This window comes from Stegostoma tigrinum, chromosome 9 (assembly GCF_030684315.1).
Source record: "Stegostoma tigrinum isolate sSteTig4 chromosome 9, sSteTig4.hap1, whole genome shotgun sequence".
NCBI classification, from domain to species: Eukaryota; Metazoa; Chordata; class Chondrichthyes; order Orectolobiformes; family Stegostomatidae; genus Stegostoma; species Stegostoma tigrinum.
This window is the reverse complement of record NC_081362.1, coordinates 637,595-663,722: the sequence shown is the minus strand read 5'-3', so window position 1 is coordinate 663,722 and position 26,128 is coordinate 637,595. Positions and strand designations below refer to the sequence as shown.

The window sequence follows — 26,128 nt, the reverse complement described above, 5'->3', positions numbered from 1 at the left end:
AACCCGAAAGGACTGCAGGCGCTGTAAATCAGGAACAAAAACAAAGTTGCTGAAAAAGCTCCACACGTCTGGGAGCATCTGTGAAGGGAAAAAGCAGAGTTAACGTTTCGGGTCCCACTGACCCTCAGAACTGCTCTGAGGAAGGGTCACCGGACCCGAAACGTTAACTCTGCTTTTTCCTTCACTGGTGCTGCCAGAGGAGTTCATGGAAATTCTTGAAGGAATTAAGCTGCTGAAAGCAGAACTGGCAATGTTGGAGTGAAGAGTCATTTTTGCGCAAGAAAGCAGAATTGAAACAATGAAATGCTGTGGGATAAACGGAGAAGCTGCCCTTTGGCCATTAAATTGCAATTTCCCGGAACTCCCAGGACTATTCCCCCAGACTGTGCCAGCTTCTGTGCCCAATTTGAGCCCAAGGGTGGGACCTTGAAACCTAAAGGGAAAATCCTACCCCGACAGTCTATTCACAATTTGTCTGTTGTGTTTCTTTTACATGATTTTAAAACGTTGTCACTGTTACAATTTCGCTAATGGGCTGTAAAGTACTTTCGGGCGTCCGGGCGTTCTGTCAATGCAAGTCTATTTCTCCATTCACCTCACGAATAATCAAAGTTATCAAGGCTATTTAACAGGATAAAGCTCCACGGCAGGTCTGTTCTCAGTCATTTACAGCCGAATGACAAAGAATTAAGTTTATTGGTATCCCGATCAAGATTAGTAAGTAGCTTCCAGTAAGTTCCTGTTTTAATGTGACTAACCAGGAAATTGTAACAAATATATTGAGCAAAGTTTCCGTGCATATTTCCAATTTCTCTACCAGCAAACATTGAAAGTTCACTTTGACGTTATGACCATGTTAGTGGAAAGTGGCGTTAGTAACAAACCGCTGAGATGGAATGAATTGGTGAATGTCATCTTGCGAAGCTGGAGCATCAACCCGGTCTCTCAGGTCAAGGTGTTGCATCAGGACTCGTAATATTGAGCCAGGGTTAAGAGGAATCAAGAGTTATTGGTTACAATAGATTAATTTATCTGCTGCCTGTACTTATTTCCTCACCTCATGTATTAACAAATGGGGGAGGGGTGACATTTAGAGACATTGTGAAAACAAAGCAAATAAATGTGTCAAATTGAGACTCCTGGCAGTATGTCTCTCTCACTGGCAGCATACCCTGTTAATTGAACATTATCCTATGTAGATGTGGATATTAGGTGAGCATTCACTTCGGCCCATACACTAAAAATAGACTTGCTGAATTATGTTTGTAATGGTTAGCTCCAAATAAATGTAAAGGTGTGTGATCCCAACACAAGCTCTAGTGCAGAAAGCTGACTGTGGTGATTAAGTTCATTTTTGAAAAAAAAATTCGTGTTGACCTTCTGAGTTGGCCAACATTTATTGTCCGTTGTCCTTGAGGAGGTGGAGGCGAATGGTCTTCTTGACCTGCTGCAAACTATCTGATGTTGGTTGACCCACAATGTTGTGAGGGAGGGTGTTCCAGGATTTTGACCCAATAGTACTGAAGGAATGATGGTATATTTCCTAGCCAGGGTGGTATGGGGTTTGGAGGGAACTCTGAAGTTGGTGGTGTTTCCATGAACTTGCAGCCCTTGTTCTTCTAGATGGTAGCAGTGGTGAGTTTGGAAGATACAGTTAAGGACCCCTTGTGAATTTTGGCAGTGCATTTTGTAGATGGTACACACTGCTGCCACTAAGCATCATGGATGACAAACTGTGGGCTCCTGATATGTGTTTCTAGAATCCATCACAGCAGACACAGCCGAATCTTTTTTTCATGTTTTATAAGTCCATGAGAGGACAATAAGTGTCTGAAGCATGTTCTCCTGCAGTGCTGTCCACTAATTACAGCAAGAGATTGAGAGAAACTCCATAGAAATTCAGGAGCAAAGTCCAGAAAGTAACAAATTACAAATGACATGAAACTTGCAAGAATTGTAAACTGTGAAAAAGACAAAAAGGCATTGACAAGTTTGTGGAGTAGGTAGATAAATGGCAGATAGGATTCAATACAGACAAATGTGTGATGATGTACTTTGATAGAGCGAATGTGCATAAACAATCTACACTAGTGGGTACAACTCTAAAAGGAGTGCAGGAGCAGAAGGACCTGGGCATATGTGTGAACAGGTCACTGGAAGTGTTAGGATAGAGCAGAACAGTTTAAAAAGCATTCAGTGTCCTCACATTTATCAATAGGAGCCATAGAGTACAAGACAAAGGAGGTGATGTTGAGCTTGTATAAGGCTTGTATCAACTGGAGCATTCCCAGTTATGGAAGCCAAAACTATAGGAAAGATGTGAACACTTGGATAGAGTGCAGACGTGATTTACAAGAATGACTCCAGGAATGAGAAACATCAGTTATGAGGATAGATTAAAGACTGTTTTCCATGGAGAGAAGAAGGCTGAAAGATGATTTGAAAAGGTTTTCAAAATCTTGAGTGAGCTTAACCGAGTAGATGGGGAGAAGTTGTTCTCACTTGTAAAAGGAACAAGAATGAGAGGGGCATAGATCTAAAGAGATGTGCTAAAGAAGAAGGATGATGTGAGATATAGGATACAGAATGCACTACCTGCAAATGTGATGGAGGCAATTCCAAGGTGGGCATTAGGTGGTCTTTCAGATGGAAATAGAAGGAAAGGTAGGGGAAAAATTAGGGGATTATCACTGGGTAATGATGCTCATTTGAGGAAGCCTCCTTCTTTGTCATATCAATTCTGTGATTTTGCAAGGTTTTAGGAGATTCAGTTCCTTTCTCAATGGGTATCATAAGTTGGAGAATCGGCACAAACATGAACAAGCAAAAGGAATAGGCTGCCCAGCCCTTCAAGCTAACTCTGCTATTCAAGCAGATCTTGGTTGATCTGATTGATGTTAAATCCACCATCCCACCTTGCCCAATAACATTCCCCGCTTTTGCTTGACATGAATCTCTCCATCTTTGCCTTAAAAATATTGAAGGATTCTGCTTCCATCGCCTTTTCAGGAAGACCGTTTGAAAGATCCATCACCATCTGAAACACAAATTTTTTCTCATCTGTCTTAAATGGGCAACTTCCTCTTCCTCCAAACAGTGACCCCTAGTTCTAAATTTTCCCACCAGAGAAAACATCCTCTTCACAGCACCCCTATCAAGACCCTTCAGGGTCTTATGTTTCAGTGAAATCACTTCTTAACCTTCTAATCCCCAGCAGATACAAGTCTAGTCTGTCCAACCTTTCTGAATGCGATTTCTGAAGAAGGGTCTAGGCCAGAAACACCAGCTTTCCTGTTCCTCTGATGCTGTGTTCATCCAGCTCTACACCTTGTTATCCCACAACCATCCATTCCAGGCAGCTGGGTCACCCCACCCTCCATGTGACCCTACCCAGCCCCACTGTCTGTCTGATCCCAGCACTCCACCCTCTCCAATGATCGCACTCACCTACCCTGATACTGATACTCATCAGTCAAGATCCTGCCCCTGATAACAAAGTGTGGGGCTGGATGAACACAGCAGGCTAAGCAGCATCTGAGGAGCGCAAAAGCTGATGTTTTGGGCCTAGACCCTTCATCAGAGAGGTGAAGGGTCTAGATGAAGGATCTAGGCCCAAAACATCAACATTCCTGCTCCTCTGATGCTGCTTGGCCTGCTGTGTTCATCCAGCTCCACACTTTGTTATCTCGGATTCTCCAGCATCTGCAGTTCCCATTATCTCTGATACAATTAAAAACAGATCATCAGGTTACTGTCACATTGATGTTGTAGGATTTGACCGCACAAATTGACAGATGCATCTCCTATTTTACAGCAGTAATTACAATTTCAAAAGTATTTAATTTGTCTATAAAACATGTCATAAAATATACTGTGCAAATGTGAGTTGGAACCTCAAACAGCCAGATACAATACACCACAACACAAAGAAATGAAATCAATACTTTATTATTTCAGACTTTGATTAAATTGAAATTAATTAAAACCAAATTAAGACCCCTCTCTGATGAAGGGTCTAGGCCCGAAACATCAGCTTTTGTGTTCCTAAGATGCTGCTTGGCCTGCTGTGTTCATCCAGATCCACACTTTGTTACCTCAGGTTCTCCAGCATCTGCAGTTCCTACTACCTTTGAGCAGAAAATGATTTCTTTGTTAATCATCTGCTGCAAGGTTCTTGTTGTGAATTGTTGGTAACGCCTACTGTCAGTACGAGGGGACAGTAGCCCAGAGGGAATTGAACTGGATCTACAACTCCCAACTTGCCTAATTACGCAACTAATGAAATTAATTCAGACGATTTGGTCATTTGTGAGTTAATTGGCAGCAGAAAAATATCATTGAGAGTTGTGTTAAAAACTGCTTCACAAAGTAGATGTACCAAGGTTAGGGTGATTACAGCCGCTCACTTTGCATTGCAGTTTACTGGGAAGTGATCGAATAAGCTCCTCGATTGTCAGAGGACCAGGAATGTACAATAACCTTGGCTGCTCACACCTTGGATCGAAATGCTATTTGAAAACTGCCACCATTGTCTGAGCGGTTTGTTTGTGGTTGTGAGGAGAACATTCCCAACTTGTCCGAATCCGCCCCCTCCGCAATCTAGACGAGATAGTTTTCTGAATCCCAGTCTCATTATCTGTACCAGGGGACTCTGTGGCTTGCTCCTCCCGGAGCCCAGGGTGAGGTAACAGAGCTGTTTCCCGCAGGGTGGGGATCAGTATATGCTGCAGACACAGACGGAAAGTGGAATCTGTGGCTCAGGGCGTTGGAGCGTTGGAGCTGCCTGTAAATAGAGAAATTGTACTTCAGTGGATGAGGGGACTTCAGCTGTTTCCCTCCAATCTGTTGGGAGGATAATACAATTCTCAGGCTACAAGGTGAGTAATACTGCACTGATTTATTCACCAAATTATCCTGCAGCTTCACGTCTTGCTTTTCACACATCAACGTTCGTTTCCGCCCTTTTAAAATAACAATCCTGGAAGTGTGGGTGTCAGCAGATTCGAGTCCAGCATTTGTTGCGGATTGTTTCCGAGATCGCAGCTGCCATTCGGTCACCTCAGGTATCAGATCCTTCAGGCCGTGCTGATGGAGGTGACCATCCATTCCAGGCTGTGCACAAAGCCCTACTCAATCTTGTTGAACTCTTCTGTTGATCATGGCGCTCTGCAAAATTTCGGTAAGCGTCTCCAGGGGATATAGACAGATGATGGGAGTAGGCATAAACCTGGCAGATTCAATATAATGTGGGGTCATATACTTTTGCAGGAAGAATAAAAGAGTTGTATTTAATCCATTATTTAAATGGATGTCTTGGGAATCTTGTTAAAACTATACAAGCCATGATTTAGACCACACCTGCGATGCTCCTGAGATGCTGCTTGGCCTGCAGTGTTTATCCAGCTTCACACCATGTTATCTCAGAAATCTATCAATCTCAGGTTTGAACATTTGCTTCCTGTAGTGTGCTGCCTAGAACTGACCATGGTCAGGTAGATGTGATGTGATTAAAATTCTCCACAAATTAACTTCTTGTAATTTCCCTTGAAAGAAGAACAGTTCAATCATTGGGCTTTGTGTAAATTACTCTTTGCCGCTGTAAGGGATTTCTGCAGTCTGAGGCTGAAATCTCTGCTGCTGCATCATTTCACATCTCAGGTTAATCCAGTTCATGCTCAGGCCCAAGAAGATTGAGCTCTCACTTGCCTAGTTTGATCTTCATCTACTCCAAGTGCTCAACCCACCTGCTCCAAAAGATTCCCATTTTTTTCTGCTTTAGACCAACAGGAGACTAACTGTTTCTTTAAATTGTAGATCTCCCTAAAGTCTCAGAGTTACTTTATTTTCTCACACCAAATGGTCTCCCTGATTTGCCTGACATTGAGAATGTTGTTGTGACAGTTACGCTCGTACATCACTGCCACTCCCTCCCCAGCTTGCCCCTACTTGCTTCAGTTGCCAGGCTATTCACAGTGGATTCTCTCTGTCTGATTGGAGCACTTTGGGAAATATATATCATTATATCCTTCTGGCTGTGACAGTATTTTGATGCTCGATTTTTCAAAGAATAGCTCTGCATGTTTAGAGCTCAAACAGCTGAACATGTGAAATGTTGGGATATAGTGTGATTTTTCTTATTATCCTTCCCTCACTTCCCAGCGTTGCCATTCTTCCTGAATAGAGTTCACCTGCGTACTATCAATGGGTGTGCAGGGCAACAGCAGCAGGAGTGGAACATAGCACAGGCACGCTTCTGTAGACAGAAATTAAACAGACAGTTCACATTGTACACCAGCAATTGTCAATAAACTGCTACAGCGACCAGCCTTGATTTGCCTTTCCACAGGGATTCTCTAATGCTAACTCTAGGCAGAGATTTATACATCTCGCCTGGAAATAGTTCAAGGGCTCTCCTGTAACTGGCCATGGACAGAGAGCAAGAGCAGGCTATTTAGCTGCTGAGCTTGCTCTCCTGCAATATATGTACCAGACCAGAGATTAGGCATAAATCAAAAGCAGATTGTTTTTGATGTAGTAGCCTTCACTTTTCTTCAAAGCCTTCTGTTCTTACTTTTTTGCAGACCTACATGTAAAGCCCTATGACTTAGAACATAGAACAGTACAGCACAGCACAGTACAGGCCCTTCAGCCCACAATGTTGTGCTGAACTTTTACCCTAATCCTAAGGTCTATCTAACTTCCACCCCTACCTTGTACTATCATCCATGTGCCTATCTAATAGCTGCTTAAATGCCCCTAATGAGGTCAACTCCACTACCTTCTCCAGCAATGCATTCCATGCCCCGACCACTCTCTGAGTAAAGAACCTACCTCTGATATCTCCCCTGTATCTACCGCCACTCACTTTAAAACTATGCCCCCTCGTAATAGTTACCTCCACCCTAGGAAAAAGTCTCTGTCTGTCTGCTCTATAATTACTGTGTCATGTTCTTGTGGCCACATGAGGACACATTGAGTATATTTAAGATGGGGACAGTTAGGTTCTTGATTATCAAGGGAATCAAGGGTTATGGGTAGAAAGCGGGAAAATGGGGTTGAGAAATTTATCAGCTATGCTTGAATGGTGGAGCAGACTCAATGGGCTGAATGGCCTAACTTCTGCTCCAATGTCTCATGGTCTTATATTAGGGCAGGACACTAAAAGATAACTTAGTCAAAGAGGTAGGTTTTAAGAAGAATCTTAAAGGCAGAAACAGAAATGGAGATAACAAAGTGTGGAGCTGGATGAACACAGCAGGCCCAGCAGCAGAGAGGTCTCTCTGAAGAAGGGTCTAGGCCTGAAACGTCAGCTTTTGTGCTCCCGAGATGCTGCTTGGCCTGCTGTGTTCATCCACCTCCATACTTTGTTATCTCGGATTCTCCAGCATCTGCAGTTCCCATTATCTCTGAACAGAAATGGAGAGCCACAGGGAAAGAACTCCGGAGTTTAGTACATTGAGATTTGAAAGCGTGGACAATAGTGGGAGGTTGGGTGGTGTAGATCTGAAGTGAATAACAGGGTAGGGAGAGCTGTTAGTTTCCATACAGGAGATTCCCTTAGCACTGTGTCTGTCAGACATTTGGGAGCCCATCATTCACAAATTATCCACAGCATTCTGTTGTGAATTGGTCACTTAAACAACACAATATGAAAGACAACTTGTGGAACTGTTAAATTAGACAATGATTACGCATTGATATCTGACATGCTGTGGAGGGAAAATTCCGAGTGAATGAAGTTTTTCTGTGGTTAGAAGTTCGTTGTACTAGGAACTACGGGCTAAGTTATTTCCCTTGCTATCTGGCAATACATGTTCAGTGATCAACTGTACTCGCCCACAGGAAAGGAAACTATTTCATTATCTCAGTGTCACTTCCCAGAATGGTGTTTTAGTCACATGGTACAATAACAGCCTCCCGTACGGGCCTCTGCAGTCTGACTCTGGGCAGCATAGTGACTGGTGCTTATTTCCAGACTGCAGAAAGGGGCAACAATTGGTCAGAGGTAGGGGTTTCTGAATTCACCTCTTGACTGGTTTCCACATCAAGTCGGTGAAAAGTGCTTGGAAGACTCTGAACTGTGAACTGCTTTTAACAAATTGTAAGAAGGAAGCAGGTGCAAGAGGCTTGAAGTTCACACTGTGCAACATGACAAAGTTGGTTCCGAGAACTCAGCTTGCCTTCTCATTCCACAAGCAGGACTCTTTCTGAGGGCTGTCTTGGTGAGTGACCAACATTTCCTGTTCTATAAACAGCTATAGTTCACACTGCGAAAAGATGTATTCAATGTATTTCATTTAGAAATAGTTCCTAATCTTAGCTCTGGCTGGTTGTTAGTGTGGTGCAAAGACTTTTAAATGGTCAGCTTAACTGGAAAATATTGAAGCATATTTTGCAATAGATTGGTTTAACAAATGCATAGTAATAATAATATCAGATGCTAACAGCATCTTCATCTGGAGAAACTGTCTTCCTAAGCATTAACATCAGTCATCCAAATAAATCACTTGAAGATACACAGACAGTAGAGTGTGTGAGAAAACACTGTTACAATTGTATTTTGTTTTATGACTGTTTCAATTTTAATTGAGTAGGAGGACATTGTTCATTCTTCTGATGAATAAGAGGTGGAATTTATTGCATAACCTTAATTGTCCTGGCAAGATGTTAAGAGATGATACAGTGTGAAGTTGGATGAACGCAGCAGGCCAGGCAGTATCAGAGGAGCAGGAAAGTTGACGTTTCGGGCCGGGACCCTTCTTCAGAAATAGGGCCAGAAATATCAACTGTTCTGTTCCTCTGATGCCGCCTGGCCTGCTGCGTTCATCCAGCTCCACACTGTGTTATCTCTGACAGCATTGGCAGTTCTTACTGTCTCTGCCCTGCGAAGATGATGTGATCCTCTGTTTGAACTGCTTGTAGTCAGTGTGGAATGATGCCCCCACAGTGATGTTGGTTAGAGTTCCAAGAGGTTGATGATGTTGAGAGGGGAATGTTGGTGTATGCCTTTCACCAGATATTCGCTCTTTAGTAAACCACCTCCAGATTAACTTTTAAAGGTGCTCTGTCCTTTTAGTGAAGTGTTTAGATAACATTAGAACTGGGAGCAGGAGTAGGCTGTTCAGCCCTTCGAGCCTGCTTTGCCATTCTATAAGATCATGGCTGATCTTTTCGTGGACTCAGATCCATTTACCCGTGTTCTCACCATATCCCTTAATTCCTTTATTGTTCAAAAAAAATCCACCTTGGCTTTTAAAATGCTTACTGAAGTAGCGTCAACTACATCACTGAGCAAGGAATTCCATAGATTAACATTAAATTCCATCTGAGTGAAGAAATTCCTTCTCAATTCAGTCCTAAATCTGTTCCCTCTAATCGTGAGGCTATGCCCTCTTGTCCTACCTTCACCTGCCAGTGGGAACATGCTCTCTACTTCTATCTTATCTATTCCCTTCATAATTTTACATGTTCCCACAAGATCCCCCCCCAGTCCTCTGAATTCCAATGAATATAATCCCAGTCTACTCAGTCTCTCCTCATAAACCAACCCCCTCAACTCCGGAGTCAACCTCGTGACCCTCCTCTGCACACTCTCCAGTGCCAGTACATCCTTCCTCAAGTAAGGAGACCAAAACTGTACACAGCACTCCAGGTGTGGCCTCACCAGCGCCTTGTACAGCTGGTAATTAGGTCTTGTTATTTCCAAGCTGTTCTTTGTAAAGCCTGAGTGCCAAAGCTGCAGTTTTGGTGTTAATGGGTGAGGGGGAGATGAGACTCAGCCAATACTCCAGACAGCCTGCTCCTGATGTCCCCAGGGAAGCTGCATATACCCTGTCAGTGAGGATGATGCTGGTTGCTCAAACTTTTTTTCCAGTTCCCAGAAGGCAAGGTAATGGAAACGTTTACTTGCATAACACAATCTCTGAACATCCCAGAGCCAACAAAGCAATTTTGAAATGTAGTCACTGTTGTAATGTAGAAAACAGGATAGCGATGTATCTACAGCAGCTCCCAAGAACATCAAATGGAAACCTGACCAAATCACCTGTCTTTATTTTTGATTGAGGGAAGGGAATATCCTGGAATTCACCCATGTAAACAGACAGGCATGATTTAATATCACATCTGAATAATGACAATTCCAACAAACACGACAGTCCCTCAGTATCGTGTGAAAGTAAGCATCAGTTTGGATTATGGGCTACAGGCCTCTGGAATGTGACAAATCCACAACTTCAGTATCAAAGATTATCAATAAACTGTCCAAAACTTAAAGAAGGTGCAGAACAACCAAAGGAAATTTCTAAATATTGAAAAGAGATTAAAATAGAAAAAGGCGCAGTGGTTAGGCTCAGTGGTTAGCACTGCTACATCACAGCGCCAGGGATCGGGGTTCGATTCCAGTCTCAGCTGACTGTGTGTGGAGTTTGCATATTCTCCCTGTGTCTGTGTGTGTGCACTCCGGTTTCCTCCCACAGTCCAAAGATGTACAGGCTAGGTGGATTAGCCATGGGAAATGCAGAGTTATAGGGATGTGAATTTGGGTGGAATGCTCTCCAGAGGGGTCGTGTAGACTCTATGAGCCGAACGGCCTTTTTCCACACTGTAGGGATTGTGTATTCAAACAAGGAAGTAATCCTCTCTCTCTAAACTGGTTCCTCTTATTAACCAAAGGTAATAAGTGGCTGAGTTCCTACACTGGGATCTTGTACATTAGCTCATTTGGGTAATGACGCCTGGGTACAGCTGGTGTAGATTTAATTGTGTGGGAGTGGGACTAAAGTAGGTGGTATCCCAGACCAAGAAATTTGAATCAGTGAATCATGCTTAAAAATTCAACTAAGCTGTTTGGAATGTCCCATTTCGATGTTAGCCCCTGAAATTACTGATTGCAATCACATAAGCACTAGGTCCCTGTATTTTCATAAATCAGCAGTTTTCGATCAGGAAACTAGATCAGAATCTGCTTAAAGGACTGTGGATGATGCTAGAGGTGTGTGATAACAGGCTGGAGACGTTTGTGTCCCATTTCATACTGGTGTTGGTTTTCCCAGGACCAATGATGCTAATTACATTGAGATGCATTTGGTGAACGGGAGTGATAATAAAATGTGAGGCTGGATGAACACAGCAGGCCCAGCAGCATCTCAGGAGCACAAAAGCTGACGTTTCGGGCCTAGACCCTTCATCAGAGAGGGGGATGGGGGGAGGGAACTGCAATAAATAGGGAGAGAGGGGGAGGCGGACCGAAGATGGAGAGTAAAGAAGATAGGTGGAGAGAAGAGTATAGGTGGAGAGGTAAGGAGGGGATAGGTCAGTCCAGGGAAGACGGACAGGTCAAGGAGGTGGGATGAGGTTAGTAGGTAGATGGGGGTGCGGCTTGGGGTGGGAGGAAGGGATGGGGGAGAGGAAGAACAGGTTAGGGAGGCAGAGACAGGCTGGGCTGGTTTTGGGATGCAGTGGGGGGAGGGAACAAACTGGGCTGGTTTTGGGGTGTGTTGGTGGAAGGGGAGATTTTGAAGCTGGTGAAGTCCACATTGATACCATTGGGCTGCAGGGTTCCCAAGCGGAATATGAGTTGCTGTTCCTGCAACCTTCGGGTGGCATCATTGTGGCACTGCAGGAGGCCCATGATGGACATGTCATCTAAAGAGTGGGAGGGGGATTGGAAATGGTTTGTGACTGGGAGGTGCAGTTGTTTATTGCGAACCGAGCGGAGGTGTTCTGCAAAGCGGTCCCCAAGCATCCACTTGGTTTCCCCAAAGTAGATGAAGCCACACCGGGTACAATGGATACAGTATACCACATTGGCAGATGTGCAGGTGAACCTGTGCTTGATATGGAAAGTCATCTTGGGGCCTGGGATAGGGGTGAGGGAGGAGGTGTGGGGGCAAGTGTAGCATTTCCTGCGGTTGCAGGGGAAGGTGCCGGGTGTGGTGGGGTTGGAGGGCAGTGGACCCATCCCTCACCCTCCTGGACCTCTCTGTCTCCATCTCAGGCAACCAGCTTGTAACTGATGTCCATTTCAAGCCCACTGACTCCCACAGCTACCTAGAATACACCTCCTCCCACCCACCCTCCCGCAAAAATTTCATCCCCTATTCCCAATTCCTCCGCCTCCGCCGCATCTACTCCCACGATGAGGCATTCCACTCCCGCACATCCCAGATGTCCAAGTTCCTCAAGGACTGCAACTTTCCCCCCACAGTGGTCGAGAACGCCCTTGACCACGTCTCCCGTATTTCCTGCAACACATCCCTCACACCCCGCCCCTGCCACAACCGCCCAAAGAGGATCCCCCTCGTTCTCACACACCACCCCACCAACCTCCAGATACAACGCATCATCCTCCGACACTTCCGCCATCTACAATCCGACCCCACAACCCAAGCCATTTTCCCATCCCCACCCCTGTCTGCTTTCCGGAGAGACCACTCTGTCCATGAATCCCTTGTCCGCTCCACACTGAATTGGATTCTCCAGCATCTGCAGTTCCCATTATCTCTGATACAATGGGAGTGACTTGTTGTGTTTGTAGCTCACTGGGGCAGATTTAGTCAAATACATTTAGAATGGTTGCTAAAATGTTGTTTCAAATCTTGTGATATTAGACTTAATTTCAAACTCAGATAGAAAATTCAGCGTGAGCAAGGGCTTTTCCTCATTCGCTATATTTTCCATAAAGTGCTGTTGCGCATAAGTAGGTAAACACGCCCCGAGACTTCCAGTACCTTTAACTGGAGTTCAGTTTGCGGTGACATAAGCAGGCAGGGTGTGGTTCATTGCACCTTGTGGGGTTTATTGAGAGTCGGAGAGGAGCCAGCATTGCTGAGTACTGTCACCGACCAATTCTCATTTTCCTCCATTTCATCGATGGAATGCGGTAAAACTTGAATTCCCATCTTTAGAGTTACTTCAAAGTTGACTAAACTATTTCAGCGGCATCTTGCCACCAGGAGGTGAGCCAGAGATAGTAGGAACAGCAGATGCTGGAGAATCTGAGATAACAAGGTGTGAAGCTGGATGAACACAGCAGGCCAAGCAGCATCTTAGGAGCACAAAAGCTGACGTTTCGGGCCTAGACCCTTCATCAGGGATGGGAGAGGGAAAGGGGGTTCTGAAATAAACAGGTAGAGAAGGGGAGGCGGACCGAAGATGGAGAGTAAAGAAGATAGGTGAAGAGGAGAGTATCGGTGGGGAGGTAGGGAGGGGATAGGTCAGCCCGGGGAGGATGGACAGGTCAAGGAGGTGGGATGAGGTTAGTAGGTAGGAAATGGAAGCATGGCTTGAAGTCGGCGGGGGGAGTAGGAAAGAGGAAGAATAGGTTAGGGAGGCAGGGACGAGCTGGGCTGGTTTTGGGATGCAGTGGGGGGGGGAGGAGAGATTTTGAAGCTTGTGAACTCCACATTGATACCATTAGGCTGCAGGGTTCCCAAGCGGAATATGAGTTGCTGTTCCTGCAACCTTCGGGTGGCATCATTGTGGCACTGCAGGAGGCCCATGGTGGACATGTCGTCTGAGGAATGGGAGGGGGAGTTAAAATGGTTCGCGACTGGGAGGTGCAGTTGTTTACTGCGAACTGAGTGTAGTCCACACCCGGCACCTTCCCCTGCAACCGCAGGAAATGCTACACTTGCCCCCACACCTCCTCCCTCACCCCCATCCCAGGCCCCAAGATGACATTCCACATTAAGCAGAGGTTCACCTGCACATCTGCCAATGTGGTATACTGCATCCACTGTACCCGGTGTGGCTACCTCTACATTGGGGAAACCAAGCGGAGGCTTGGAGACCGCTTTGCAGGTATACTGCATCCACTGTACCCGGTGTGGCTTCCTCTACATTGGGGAAACCAAGTGGAGGCTTGGAGACCGCTTTGCAGAACACCTCCGCTCGGTTCGCAATAAACAACTGCACCTCCCAGTGGCAAACCATTTCAACTCCTCCTCCCATTCCTCAGACGACATGTCCATCCTGGGCTTCCTGCAGTGTCACAATGATGCCACCCGAATGTTACAGGAACGGCAACTCATATTCCGCTTGGGAATCCTGCAGCCCAATGGTATCAATGTGGACTTCACCGGCTTCAAAATCTCCCCTTCCCCCACCGCATCCCAAAACCAGCCCAGGTTGTCCCCATCTCCCTAAACTGTTCTTCCTCTCACATATCCCCCCACCACCTCAAGACACACCTCCATTTCCTACCTACTAACCTCATCCCACCCCCTTGACCTGTCCGTCCACCCCGGACTGACCTATCCCCTCCCTACCTCCCCACCTATACTCTCCTCTCCACCTATCTTCTTTTCTCTCCATCCTCGGTCCGCCTCCCCCTCTCTCCCTATTTATTCCAGTTCCCTCTCCCCATCCCCCTCTCTGATGAAGGGTCTAGGCCCGAAACATCAGCTTTTGTGCTCCTGAGATGCTGCTTGGTCTGCTGTGTTCATCCAGCTTGACACTTTGTTATCTCGGATTCTCCAGCATCTGCAGTTCCCGTTATCTCTTCGCATCACAGGAGCAGGTTCTTTCCGAGAGTTAAATGTTAGTGAGAGGGCAAAGTAAAACCAGAATGAAGGACACTTCTCCCGAGAGAGAGAGAAACAGCAGTCCACGCTTTCTCTCCTGCCTATAGCGTCTTCCCTCCCTGTCCCTCCCTCTCCCTGTCTCTCTTCCCTCCCTGTCCCTCCCTCTCCCTGTCTCTCTTCCCTCCCTGTCCCTGTCCCTCCCTGTCTCTCTTCTCTCCCTGTCCCTCCCTCTCCCTGTCTCTCTTCCCTCCCTGTCCCTCCCTCTCCCTGCCTCTCTTCCCTCCCTGTCTCTCTTCTCTCCCTGTCCCTCCCTCCAGCCCTAGTCTGAGCTGCCAGCTACATGTTTCAGCCTCATGCTGGTGAGACAAATAGCCGCCAGCTTCTGTGATTAATCATCACTTGGAACATTCTCACTTTACAATGTGCACTTCTTGCGTTTTCACATTTCTGTCTTGGATTTTTCAAATGGGAATGCAGTGGGATGTGTTCCTGAACTGGGATTGACACAAAACGTACATAACCATACCCTTGGTGTCGTGTGGTTTCTGACCTTGTCCACTCCAATCCAACACTGCACTTCCACAACAAAGCAAAATAATAAGGAAAAACCATGAACATGTCCATAATGGGGGACATTCTGGTCCCAGCGAGAGGGGAATTGGCCCCTTGTGTTAATGGGAATAGTCACCAAGGGAGAATTGTCACTCTTGCAGTCAGTGTAGAGCAGGAAGTTCCAGGAAGTTTGAGCAGTGCCCGGGGTTATCAGCAGAGTATGGAGCCTTTGCGTACCTGCCCCATTCCCTCCCATTCTGTCAGTGCCAGGAGGTCACTAACTGGTGAAATTTCCAGGTAAACACTTCCCAGGAAGGAGCAGCCCCATTGGCAGTGATGGACCATGATGCTGTAAATACCCCCCCTTCCCTGACTAGGCTGGGGGCTGGTGCTAGGGCCTGGGGTGGTGGAGAGCTGCCTGACCAATTGTCAACAACCTTTTTAATTGGCTGACACCAGTAAAATGCCACACAGGGTCCTGCTGCCCATGGGCACAGCATGGGTTCCCACTTTCAGCCCCAGCAATATGGGACTTCAGCAGTACTGATGAAATATTGCTCAAGTTGAACTTAAGTTTCCTGCCAATTTCATTACAATAGCATAAATGTAAAACTGTCAGAAGTAGCTAAATCTACTCTGTTTAAGGAATGAAAATTGAAGTGTGATGTATTTAAGAAACTACAGTCAAGGAAGCTTTTCCTATTTCCGTTGATTGACCTAATGCATTAAGTCTCATTCCCTGTCCACATGTGGTGCCTGACCTGCTGAGTATTTCCATGCCTTGTGTCAAAAAAGTCCTTCCCAAAACTGGAATTTACAGGTTAGGACTCCTAACATGATAATAAATTGATATTGTTTGCCGCAGCTGAGAATCTGGTAGTAAATTAAGGTAACACTTTGCAATAGACCATAAGATGTAAGAGCAGAATTAGGCTTTTCACCTCATCAAGACTGGCCCACCATTCGATCATTGGCTGACATGGTTCTCAACCCCATTCTCACACCTTCTTCCCATAACCCTTGATCCTCTTCATAATCAACAACCTATCTACCTCTGTCTTAAATACACTCTATCTTAAATAGAGGGCACAGACGGTTTATTAGTGGATAGACTGACAGATAAACATAAACCATGGAAAATAGGGCATTTTTCAGTGTTTAATGTGCTATGTAAATTCACTGTACACTTACATGGTTCATTTGAAACATTTTTCAGACCACCTGCTTGATATGCGATCAGATTGGGCAGGTCTCAGAGCTCAAAAGCACAAGATATCATAACTACAGGATACTGTTCCTCAGGTGAGGTCATTTATACGTTTTCTCCTGCAAACTTTTGTTTCATAGAAAACCCAGGGTGCAGATAGAGGCCATTCAGTCCATCAAGTCTTCACCTACTCTCTGAAGAGTATCCCACCCTCCTGCCTATTCCTGTAACCGCACATTTCCCGTGGCTAATCCATCTGATCTGCACATGTTTGGACTGTGGGAGGAAACCGGAGCACCCAATGGACACCCATGAAGACACAGGGAGATGTGCAAACTCCACACAGACAACCACCCAAGGCTAGGATCAGCCTTGGGGCCATGCTGCTGAGAAGTAGCACTGCCAGACCACTGTATCACCCACAAAAACTCTGCTATCAAGAGTAGGGTTCGAACCCACAAGGACCGATGTCTATTGGATCTTAAGCCCACGCTTTAACTACTTGACCATCCTAGTCAGAGATACAGAAAATCCTGGCTGGAGTGCCGCACTATCGGCGGGTCAATGCTGAGGGAGTGCCGCGCTGTCAGGGAGGGTCAGTGCTGAGGGAGTGCCGCGCTGTCAGGGAAGGTCAGTGCTAAGGGAGTGCCGCGCTGTCAGGGATGGTCAGTGCTGAGGGAGTGAGAAGCTGTCAGGGAGGTCAGTGCTGAGGGAGTCCCGCACTGTCAGGGAGGTCAGTGCCGAGGGAGTGCGCACTGTCAGAGGGTCAGTGCTGAGGAGTGCAGCGCTGTCAGGGAGGGTCAGTGCTGCGGGAGTGCCGCACTGTCAGAGAGTCAGCGCTGAGGGAGTGCTGCACTGTCAGAGGGTCAGTGCCGAGGGAGCGCCACAGTGTCAGAGGGTCAGTGCTGAGGGAGTGCCGCACTGTCAGAGGGTCAGTGCTGAGGGAGTGCCGTGCGGTCAGGGAGGGTCAGTGCTGAGGGAGTGCCATGCTGTCAGGGAGGGTCAGTGCCGAGGGAGCGCCGTGCTGTCAGGGAGGGTCAGTGCTGATGGAGTGCCGCACTGTCAGAGAGTCAGCGCTGAGGGAGTGCCGCACTGTCAGAGGGTCAGCGTAGAGGGAGCGCCGCGGTGTCAGACGGTCAGTGCTGCGGGAGTGCCCCACTGGCACAGGGTCAGTGCTGAGGGAGTGCAGCTCTGTCAGGGAGGGTCAGTGCTGAGGGAGTGCGGTGTGGTCAGGGAGGGTCAGTGCCGAGGGAGTGCCGCGCTGTCAGGGAGGGTCAGTGCTGAGGGAGTGCCATACTGTCAGGGAGGTCAGTGCCGAGGGAGAGCCATGCTGTCAGGTCGGTCAGTGCCGAGTGAGTCCCGCACTGTCAGAGAGGGTCAGTGCCGAGGGAGCACCGCGCTGTCAGAGAGGGTCAGTGCTGAGGGAGCGCCGCGCTGTCAGGGAGGGTCAGTGCTGAGGGAGTGCCGCACTGTCAGGGAGGGTCAGTGCTGAGGGAGTGCCACGCTGTCAGCGAGGGTCAGTGCCGAGGGAGCACCGCGCTGTCAGGGAGGACACTGCTGAGGTAGCGTCCCACTGTCAGGGAGGTCAGTGGTAAGGGAGTGCCGCGCTGTCAGGGAGGGTCAGTGCTGAGGGAGTGCCATGCTGTCATGGAGGTCAGTGCCGAGAGAGTGCCGCGCTGTCAGGGAGGGTCAGCGGCCAGGGACGGTCAGTGCCGAGAGAGTGCCATGCTGTCAGGGAGGTCAGCGCTAAGGGAGTCCCGCACTGTCAGGGAGGGTCAGTGCCGAGGGAGCGTCGCAGTGTCAGAGGGTCAGTGCTGAGGGAGTGCCGTGCGGTCAGGGAGGGTCAGTGCCGAGGGAGTGCCGCACTGTCAGAGAGTCAGCGCTGAAGGAATGCCTGACTGGCAGAGGGTCAGTGCTGAGGGAGTGCCGCGTTGTCAGAGGGTCAGTGCTGAGGGAGTGCAGCGCTGTCAGGGAAGGTCAGTGCTGAGGGAGCGCCACGCTTTCAGAGGGTCAGTGCCGAGGGAGTGCCGCGCTGTCAGGGAGGGTCAGTGCTGAGGGAGTGCCATGCTGTCAGGGAGGTCAGCGCCGACGGAGCGCCACGCTTTCAGAGGGTCAGTGCCGAGGGAGTGCCGCGCTGTCAGGGAGGTCAGCGCCGAGGGAGTGCCATGCTGTCAGGGAGGTCAGTGCCAAGAGAGTGCCGCGCTGTCAGGGAGGGTCAGTGCCAAGGGAGTGCCATGCTGTCAGGGAGGTCAGTGCCGAGGGAGTGCCATGCTGTCAGGGAGGTCAGTGCCAGGAGAGTGCCGCGCTGTCAGGGAGGGTCAGTGCCGAGGGAGTGCTGCGCTGTCAGGGAGGGTCAGTGCCGAGGGAGTGCCGCACTATCAAAGGGTCAGCGCTGAGTGAACACTGCTCTATCAAAGGGTCAGCGCTGAGGGAGTGCCGCACTGTCAGACGGTCAGCGCTGAGGGAGTGCAGCGCTGTCAGGGAGGTCAGCACTGAGGGAGTGCCGCACTGTCAGAGGATCAGCGCTGAGGGAGTGCCGCTCTGTCAGAGGGTCAGCGCTGAGGGAGTGCCGCTCTGTCAGAGGGTCAGCGCTGAGTGAGTGCCACACTGTCAGGGAGGTCAGCACTGAGGGAGTGCCGCACTGTCAGAGGATCAGCGCTGAGGGAGTACCGCGCTCTCAGGGAGGTCAGCGCTGAGGGAGTGCAGCGCTGTCAGGGAGGTCAGCACTGAGGGAGTGCCGCACTGTCAGAGGATCAGCGCTGAGGGAGTGCCGCTCTGTCAGAGGGTCAGTGCTGAGTGAGTGCCACACTGTCAGGGAGGTCAGCACTGAGGGAGTGCCGCACTGTCAGAGGATCAGCGCTGAGGGAGTACCGCGCTCTCAGGGAGGTCAGCGCTGAGGGAGTGCCGCACTGTCGGAGCGTAAATAATGATGAGGGTCACTGTGAAAGTGCAGCACAGGAATATTCTGTCAGCTTTCCTTTATGGTTGTGTGATAAGACCTGAAACTGAAGGTGATTAACCCTCTCAAGTAGATTTGAAAGATTCTGTGGATGAATTTAAAGAACAGTAAAGCAACTCTCCCACGACCCTCGCTGTTATTTAAATAAAGACAAAGATCACAAAACCATTTATCTGGATGCTTCTTGAGGAATCTTACTCGACAGATATATTCTGTTTGGTTTCCAAATGGAAAGTGAGTGGATCTGAAAAGCAGTTTGTTTTCTGTCAGATTGTCATCGAGCTGTGAAAAATGCTGTAAGAATGCAAATTTTTATTTTTGTTATTTACTGAATGCTGTAAAATCACTTACGGTACCCTGGGTTGCTGCTGTCGTTTTGGTTTTTTGATCTTGACTATTTTGGTTTCTTTTAGGAACAATGAAGGACAGACTCGAAGAATTGATAGAGTGTTCAAAATTTTACCATCAGCAAGCAGAGGCCGAAGACGAGGTGGATTGTGCTCATGAAGGCTTGGTATTTGAATGTGACTTCATTCTGCAGATCCTTCAGAAAGAAGTGCAACAAATCCGAGAAGAAAATGGGCGCCTGAAAGTGGACATTAAACGTCTTGGAAAGCAGAACACTCGCTTCCTGACCTCAATGAGACGTCTCAGCAGCATAAAACGCGATTCAAACTCCATTGCCAAAGACATAAAGAGCCGGGGTGAGAAGATCCAGCGGAGGTTGCAGGACCTGAGCAATTACATCAACGAGATAAAGAACACACATGGGCCTAATGCTGCCATTGTTCGCATCGGCCAGGCACAGCACTTTGCTCTCTTGTGCACGTTCTACGATGCCATGTCGGAGTACAACAAGGAGGAGATGAAACAGCAGGAAAATTGCAAAGCTCGGATCCAGCGGCAGCTGGAGATCATGGGAAAAGACATTTCCAACAACGAGATGGAGGAGATGATAGAGCAGGGGAAGTGGGACGTGTTCTCTGGGAACCTGCTGAGTGAAGTGCGAGGGGCGCGGACCGCTCTGTCAGAAATTGAGCAGCGGCACCGAGAACTGCTGAAGCTGGAGTGTCGAGTTCGTGAGATCCATGACTTGTTCCTGCAGATGGCGGTGTTGGTGGAAGAACAATCAGAGACCCTCAACAACATCGAGGTAAATGTCCAGAAGGTTCAAGATTATGTAGGTGAGGCTAAAGTGCAGCTGAAGAAAGCTGTGGAGCACAAGAGGAACAACATTTGTCGAAAGATGTTTTGTTGTTGCTGCCCCTGATGGAACATGTGCCGGTGCCCAGCTGTGCCTGGTGTCATTATGTCAACCCAGCAAAATACTCTCATCTCCAAAGAAATGCTTTTGCATTGAATGTTGCATCAACAGCTGGAAGTCTGGGATTTTGTCCCTTTCTACCAGAGACCACACCAATTCGAAAGGAATTGTATTGCTAAGTTTGCTTTACCTCCTACAGCTGCGTATCAGTGCACCCACTCTCCCAAATCCAACTCTCCTTCCAACTGCATATTTCCAAATCTTCAAAATTTTTGGTTCATCATCTGATGTTACTCAATAGCTAGGCTATTATCATAGACCTGCAGTCATTTGTCTCCGTTCTAGACTGAAACACAGGGATGCATCACATTGAAAATCCTTCACCAATCAAGATGACTGAAGTTCTCTTCTGTCTGCAGAACGAGGGTCCAGGGCCCCCTCCAGTTCATCCAAGAAGATGGTGCGAAGGCTTTCCTGTGGTCAGCTTGACCCCTGCTGTTAATCAGCAGTGCTTTCAACTCCATGAAGAGTTTTTTCTTCATGGCTGAGGTTGGGTAAATTCCATTAGGTGTTTAGAACAAGGGCTGCTTTGTGCTTCAGGTTGTAGCTCCAAGCAACTCTCAGTTTTTACTTTTTCTGCTGAGTCTTTGTTTCCTTATTTTGGTTCAAGTAAAGTTGGTGTCAGAGGCAAGTGAGAGGGCAGAGAATAAAGGACAGGTGGAGAGATTACACCTGTATGTACCATGTCACATTTTAAACTGATCACCCCCCTCCTTCTGATCTTCACCTCCAGAGCTGCGGGACGCTGATAGGTGCTGAAATGAAAGTGCTCACAAACAATAAGAGGACAGGAATGTGATGATAGTGGGCACAAATTCAAATCCCAGCGATACCAAATTATAGAAGTGCATTGTTTAAATTTAAAACAAAGAAATTAAGATTGTGGAAACCTAAAACCAGAAGAGAGAGATTGTTAGAAAAACTGAGCAGCAACTGTGTAGTGAAAGTAAAGTAAACGTTTCAGGTCCCGTGACTCTTTTTGAGAACAGTGTTTCCAGAGTGATTCAGGCCGACTGGCAATGGTGAGAGTGTTGGATGTGGTTGAATGAATCCCACATTAATATAACAATCCAGGCTGCAAATGTAACCATCCTCCCAGACTCCATATGTTGACTGATTAGCCTGAAACCGTCTGTTTTAAGCCCTTTCTAATCAACCAAAGGCAATAGAAAGCATGTTGAGAGAGAGCAGATTGAAGACTGCATTCATCTCTTTCTCCATGATTAATAGACTGGTCCATGGGAGTTTACTAATAGCAGTCAGTTCAACTCTCATAAGCAGTGCCTGAGATAGATGATGATTTGTTTCCATTCTGGTAAGATCCATTCTGAAATTCTGATAAATCCAATATCCAATCTGCCAACTCTGACACGTTCTCAAAGGGTCAGGTAGATGGGGGCACAGGTGGCTCAGCGGTCAGCACTGCTACCTCACAGCGCCAGGGACCCGGGTTCGATTCCAGCCTCGGGAGACTGTGTGGAGTTTGCACATTCTCCCCGTGTATGTGTTTCCTCCATGTGCTCTGGCTTCTTCCCACAGCCCAAAGATGTGCAGGTTAGTTGGATTGGCCATGCTAAATTGCCCATAGTGTTCAGGGGTGTTTAGGTCAGGTGGGTTAAACATGGGAAATGCAGGGATAGGGGAATGGGTCTGCTCTTCAGAGGACCAGTGTGGACCTGTTGGGCTGAATGGCCTGTTTCCACACTGCAGGGATTCTTTGAACTCTGAGTGGCTTGGAAGATTATACACTCTCTCTGACACCTCAACTTTGCTTCTGTGTGCTCCCAATCTCATATCTTAAAATGTTCAGTGCCTTCCTGAGCAAACCTTCCCTGTTTAGATTGTTCACAAGTCTGGGATTTTGAAGAGTTGGTAGGGGATTCCTGCCCTTTTTGGGAACACTTTGAGGACATGCTGGAAAAGTTTTTGTTGTCCTCCTGGAGGTCTCCAGCCATGTGTGAGTGATTTCTGAGTCAAACAGTTACTTCAGGGATAATAACATGTGGGGCTGGATGAACACAGCAGGCCTAGCAGCATCTCAGGAGCACAAAAGCTGACGTTTCGGGCCTAGACCCTTCATCAGAAAAGGGGGAGGGAGACAGGGTTCTGAAATAAATAGGGAGAGAGGGGGAGGCGGACCGAAGATGGATAGAGGATTACAAGAGAGTTGCAGTGGGAGAGAGATCCCCTGAGGTTTGTCTGGAGGGAGGAGGGTAACATCTTCAGGTTAAGCATCTCTGGAAGAGGCTTCACAGTGAGGTTAAAATTGTATCAGAGATATTGGGAACACAAATACTGGAGAATCTGAGATAACAAGGTGTGGAGCTTGCTGTGTTCATCGAGCTTCACACTTTGTTATCTCGGATTCTCCAGCATCTGCAGTTCCCATTATCTCTGAATGATTAGTGCCTTGTAGCTGGGCAGGTTGGTTTAAGAGAGGACAATGCACTTGCCACTGGATTTGAAAGATCTTGTGAAGGCATTGCTATGGCTTTCCCTAATAGTTCATTGTGCTCGCTTTAGAATTTCCAAGTCCCCCACACTCATAAGCACCTCACCATTTTGTAGTAGCTTCATGCAGGGTCAGTTTTAAAATTCAACAGACAATGAATGGGAAGTGTTTCTGCTTCTAATCAGAATCTTACTCCAGGTCTGTCACTATTGATCTCACAGCAGTATAACTTCGGTCTCACTTGAAGCATTCACGGCACTAGAGGCTCTGTTTCAAATTCTAGTTTAATGTTCAAGACTGTTCCAATCAGAATCAAAACAAACGTTACATTTCAAATTGATCCCTAGTCAACAGCTGTTTTGTAAAACAAAATTGTAGTTGATGGGTGTCTGAGATTGGTGTAAGAAGAGGAAAAGCATGATTTTGATACAGAAAAACCTTATTCATATTTCTGGTATCTGAAAAATACATCTTACCACCCGCAACAAAGCTGATTTTTTTCTATGAGTTTGGATTTCTGATCCAGAAAATATTTTGTTTTCAATAAAGAAGCAGGAGACATTCAATATCATTAACTTTCATTTCTGGACAGGGAGAACATGAACATTTTTATACTGTATTGTAAATATTTATAGATTTTGTGTTTATTCATAAAACTCTGAATACAAGTCTAATCCTTAGTTTTTAACTTTATTGTGTGTAATCTTCTTTAAACTCTAGCTAAAAATATGACGCCCAGTTGCTTTGAAGATAAAATACTTCTTTTAAAGGAGACAGTTTATCTACTAATTCATGTTGCAATGTCCCTGCCCCATTAACTAAGAATTATTCATTTTAGGAAATTACAATGATAGTATAAGGTTTACTACCTAGTGATGTTCAAAACAGAAACCTTATACCATCATTGTAATTTCCTAAAATGAATAATTCTTAGTTAATGGGACAGGGATAACTGCATCACCAAAATTTGTCTCTGGTCACCAATTTCCTCTTCATAATGTGGTTTTGTTGGAAATGCGTGCCTATAATGACTAAACAGCAAGCCTTAGGAATTTCTCCATCGATGTCATTCTCTTTGAGAAACATTTGCTTCAAAAACCTAACATCCCTGACTAAAGATGTGAAGCTTGTCTGGAGTATTTGGAGAGGACATTTCAGCAGGTGAGCTAACATTAGGCGCTAGGAGGCAGACATCATCTGATCTGTGGATTATATCTTTTCATCAATTTGTTTTGTTTTACTGTTTTCCCAATGGGAAAGAGGTAGACAGTCCAGGAAATACTTCTGTTGTGTGACAGTATGGTAATTTCTTTTCATCAGGATATTTTTATTATCTAAGTGAGCTAAATTTATTAATAAAATATTTTTATTCAATCCAAAGACAACTATGAGTGTGTTTCTGTCTTTCCTCTGTATTTAAAACAGAGATTGGCGACAGGTGGGGATATGGGGTGGTGTATGATGTTCCAGCTGCAATTCAGATCTGTGTGCTTCACAAGAAGTGGTACTTATTAAAGTAAATAGGGTCTAACCACACATAGACACCTACAAACTGTCAACATATAACTGTACTTATTAAACTTGAACTGCCTTCTAAACACCCACCCCCTACGAATGTGTACAGTGCAACAAAAGCATTGGTTTTATAGACCGAAGGGGAAAATAACTCTGATCACAGTTCAATAGCACCAGTACATGGAGTTTACTGAGATGATCCTTTTATTTGGCAGCATTTTCTGTTTCTCCAGGATCCTTTCACTTCTTTGGACGTAGCACAAGGTGATTTGTACGTTAACTACAAACTCTTTTAGGTCACAGCTTAAAGCAACTGGTGTGACAAAATAACTGGCTTTCCTCAGAATCAGGAGCTTCCGCTGTACACAGAGTCACCATTTCTCCTAGCAGTCTGAAACGTATTCACTGTGTCCTTCAAATCCAAGTTGTTCAGCTGTTGAGGAACCAATGAGAGTTGTCATCAGGCTGATGACCTTTGGCATCCTCAACTGGTTACAATTCCTCAAGTAAAACAGCTACCTTTTCCCAGCTGAGTCTTGCTTCACAAACTCACCCCAGTGCTGTACAATCTCTCCCTGCACCTTCCCTCATTGCTTGCAAAGCCATGGTGTAAACATAACTCAGAATGAGTTTCACTAACATGCTATTTAAAGTCCAGTACCTGTATTGGTGTTTTGTTGTAGAACAGCCCTTTCCCCAATTCAGCCCACATTCAAGATAAAATCAAGTGATACAGTGTTTAAGATGAAATATTGAATAGTGTGGAGGAACAGAGGGACCTTTGAGTCTGTGTTTACAGATCCCTGAGGATAGCAAGCCAAGTCAAAACGGTGATGAAAAAGATAGATGCGGTACTTTCCTTATTTAGCTGAGGCACAGAGTATAAAATACAATAGGTTGTACTCAAACAGTGTGCAATACTGTTTAGTCAGCAGCTAGAGTATTGCAAATCTGGTCACAAAATCATTATTAAGGGAAAGTCCTGATTGTACTGCAGTGGGTGCAAAGGAAAGTAAGATAATTAGTATTGGATAAAACGTTACTCATACTTATCCATGAGTTGAGATATTATCTTCTGCCACTAGTCATTGATATTCATCAAGTTCTGATTTTTTTTAAATCACTTCTGAAAGTTCAGTGCTACATTTTGAATTGTCCAGTTCAACTGATAGTGATGTTCTTTCAGCCAGTTATCTCCCTGGACTATGGGCTCCACTTCTCCCTGTCACTCCTTTAAAATGTTCCCTAAGATTCACCAAACTTTTCATCAGCCTTCATCATATTTCCACCTCTGACATGACATCTGGTTTTGTCTCTGAAGCAGATTTTCTCCATGTGTGTGACCAGATATATTGTGACAAGTTTTCCTTTGTCCCCCAGCATAATTCATAGGGTAGCAAGAGAGAAAGGAGGACCTTGACTGATTCTCCCAAGTCTCCCTGTGGCTGCTATGGTTGAGGCACCTCCTCACAGCTTGACTAGAACAAGGTATCTCCTCTGCAACAAACTGCTGACAAAGTCCAACACTGGCACCTCCATATCATAAACTATTGAGGGGAAGAGAAACTGCACATTTCACTTTGTGTCGGAAGTC

General features: G+C 46.4%; 1 protein-coding gene across 4 annotated transcripts; it reads left to right on the top strand.

The window, feature by feature from the left end:
• Positions 1 to 4,680: 4,680 nt before the first annotated feature.
• On the top strand, positions 4,681 to 24,404 carry stx11a (syntaxin 11a). 4 transcript variants are annotated; one of them, XM_048536389.2, is made up of 3 exons: positions 4,681 to 4,877; positions 16,294 to 16,379; positions 19,657 to 24,404. In XM_048536389.2, exon 3 carries the CDS (start codon positions 19,662 to 19,664, stop codon positions 20,511 to 20,513), a length of 852 nt encoding a protein of 283 aa, XP_048392346.1. In that variant the 5' UTR covers positions 4,681 to 4,877; positions 16,294 to 16,379; positions 19,657 to 19,661; the 3' UTR covers positions 20,514 to 24,404. The 4 variants fall into 4 exon arrangements, with proteins under 4 accessions (XP_048392346.1, XP_048392345.1, XP_059504271.1 ...); XM_048536388.2 differs by lacking the exon at positions 4,681 to 4,877 and adding an exon at positions 7,951 to 8,222; XM_059648288.1 differs by lacking the exons at positions 4,681 to 4,877; positions 16,294 to 16,379 and adding an exon at positions 7,951 to 8,222.
• The last annotated feature ends 1,724 nt before the right edge of the window (positions 24,405 to 26,128 follow it).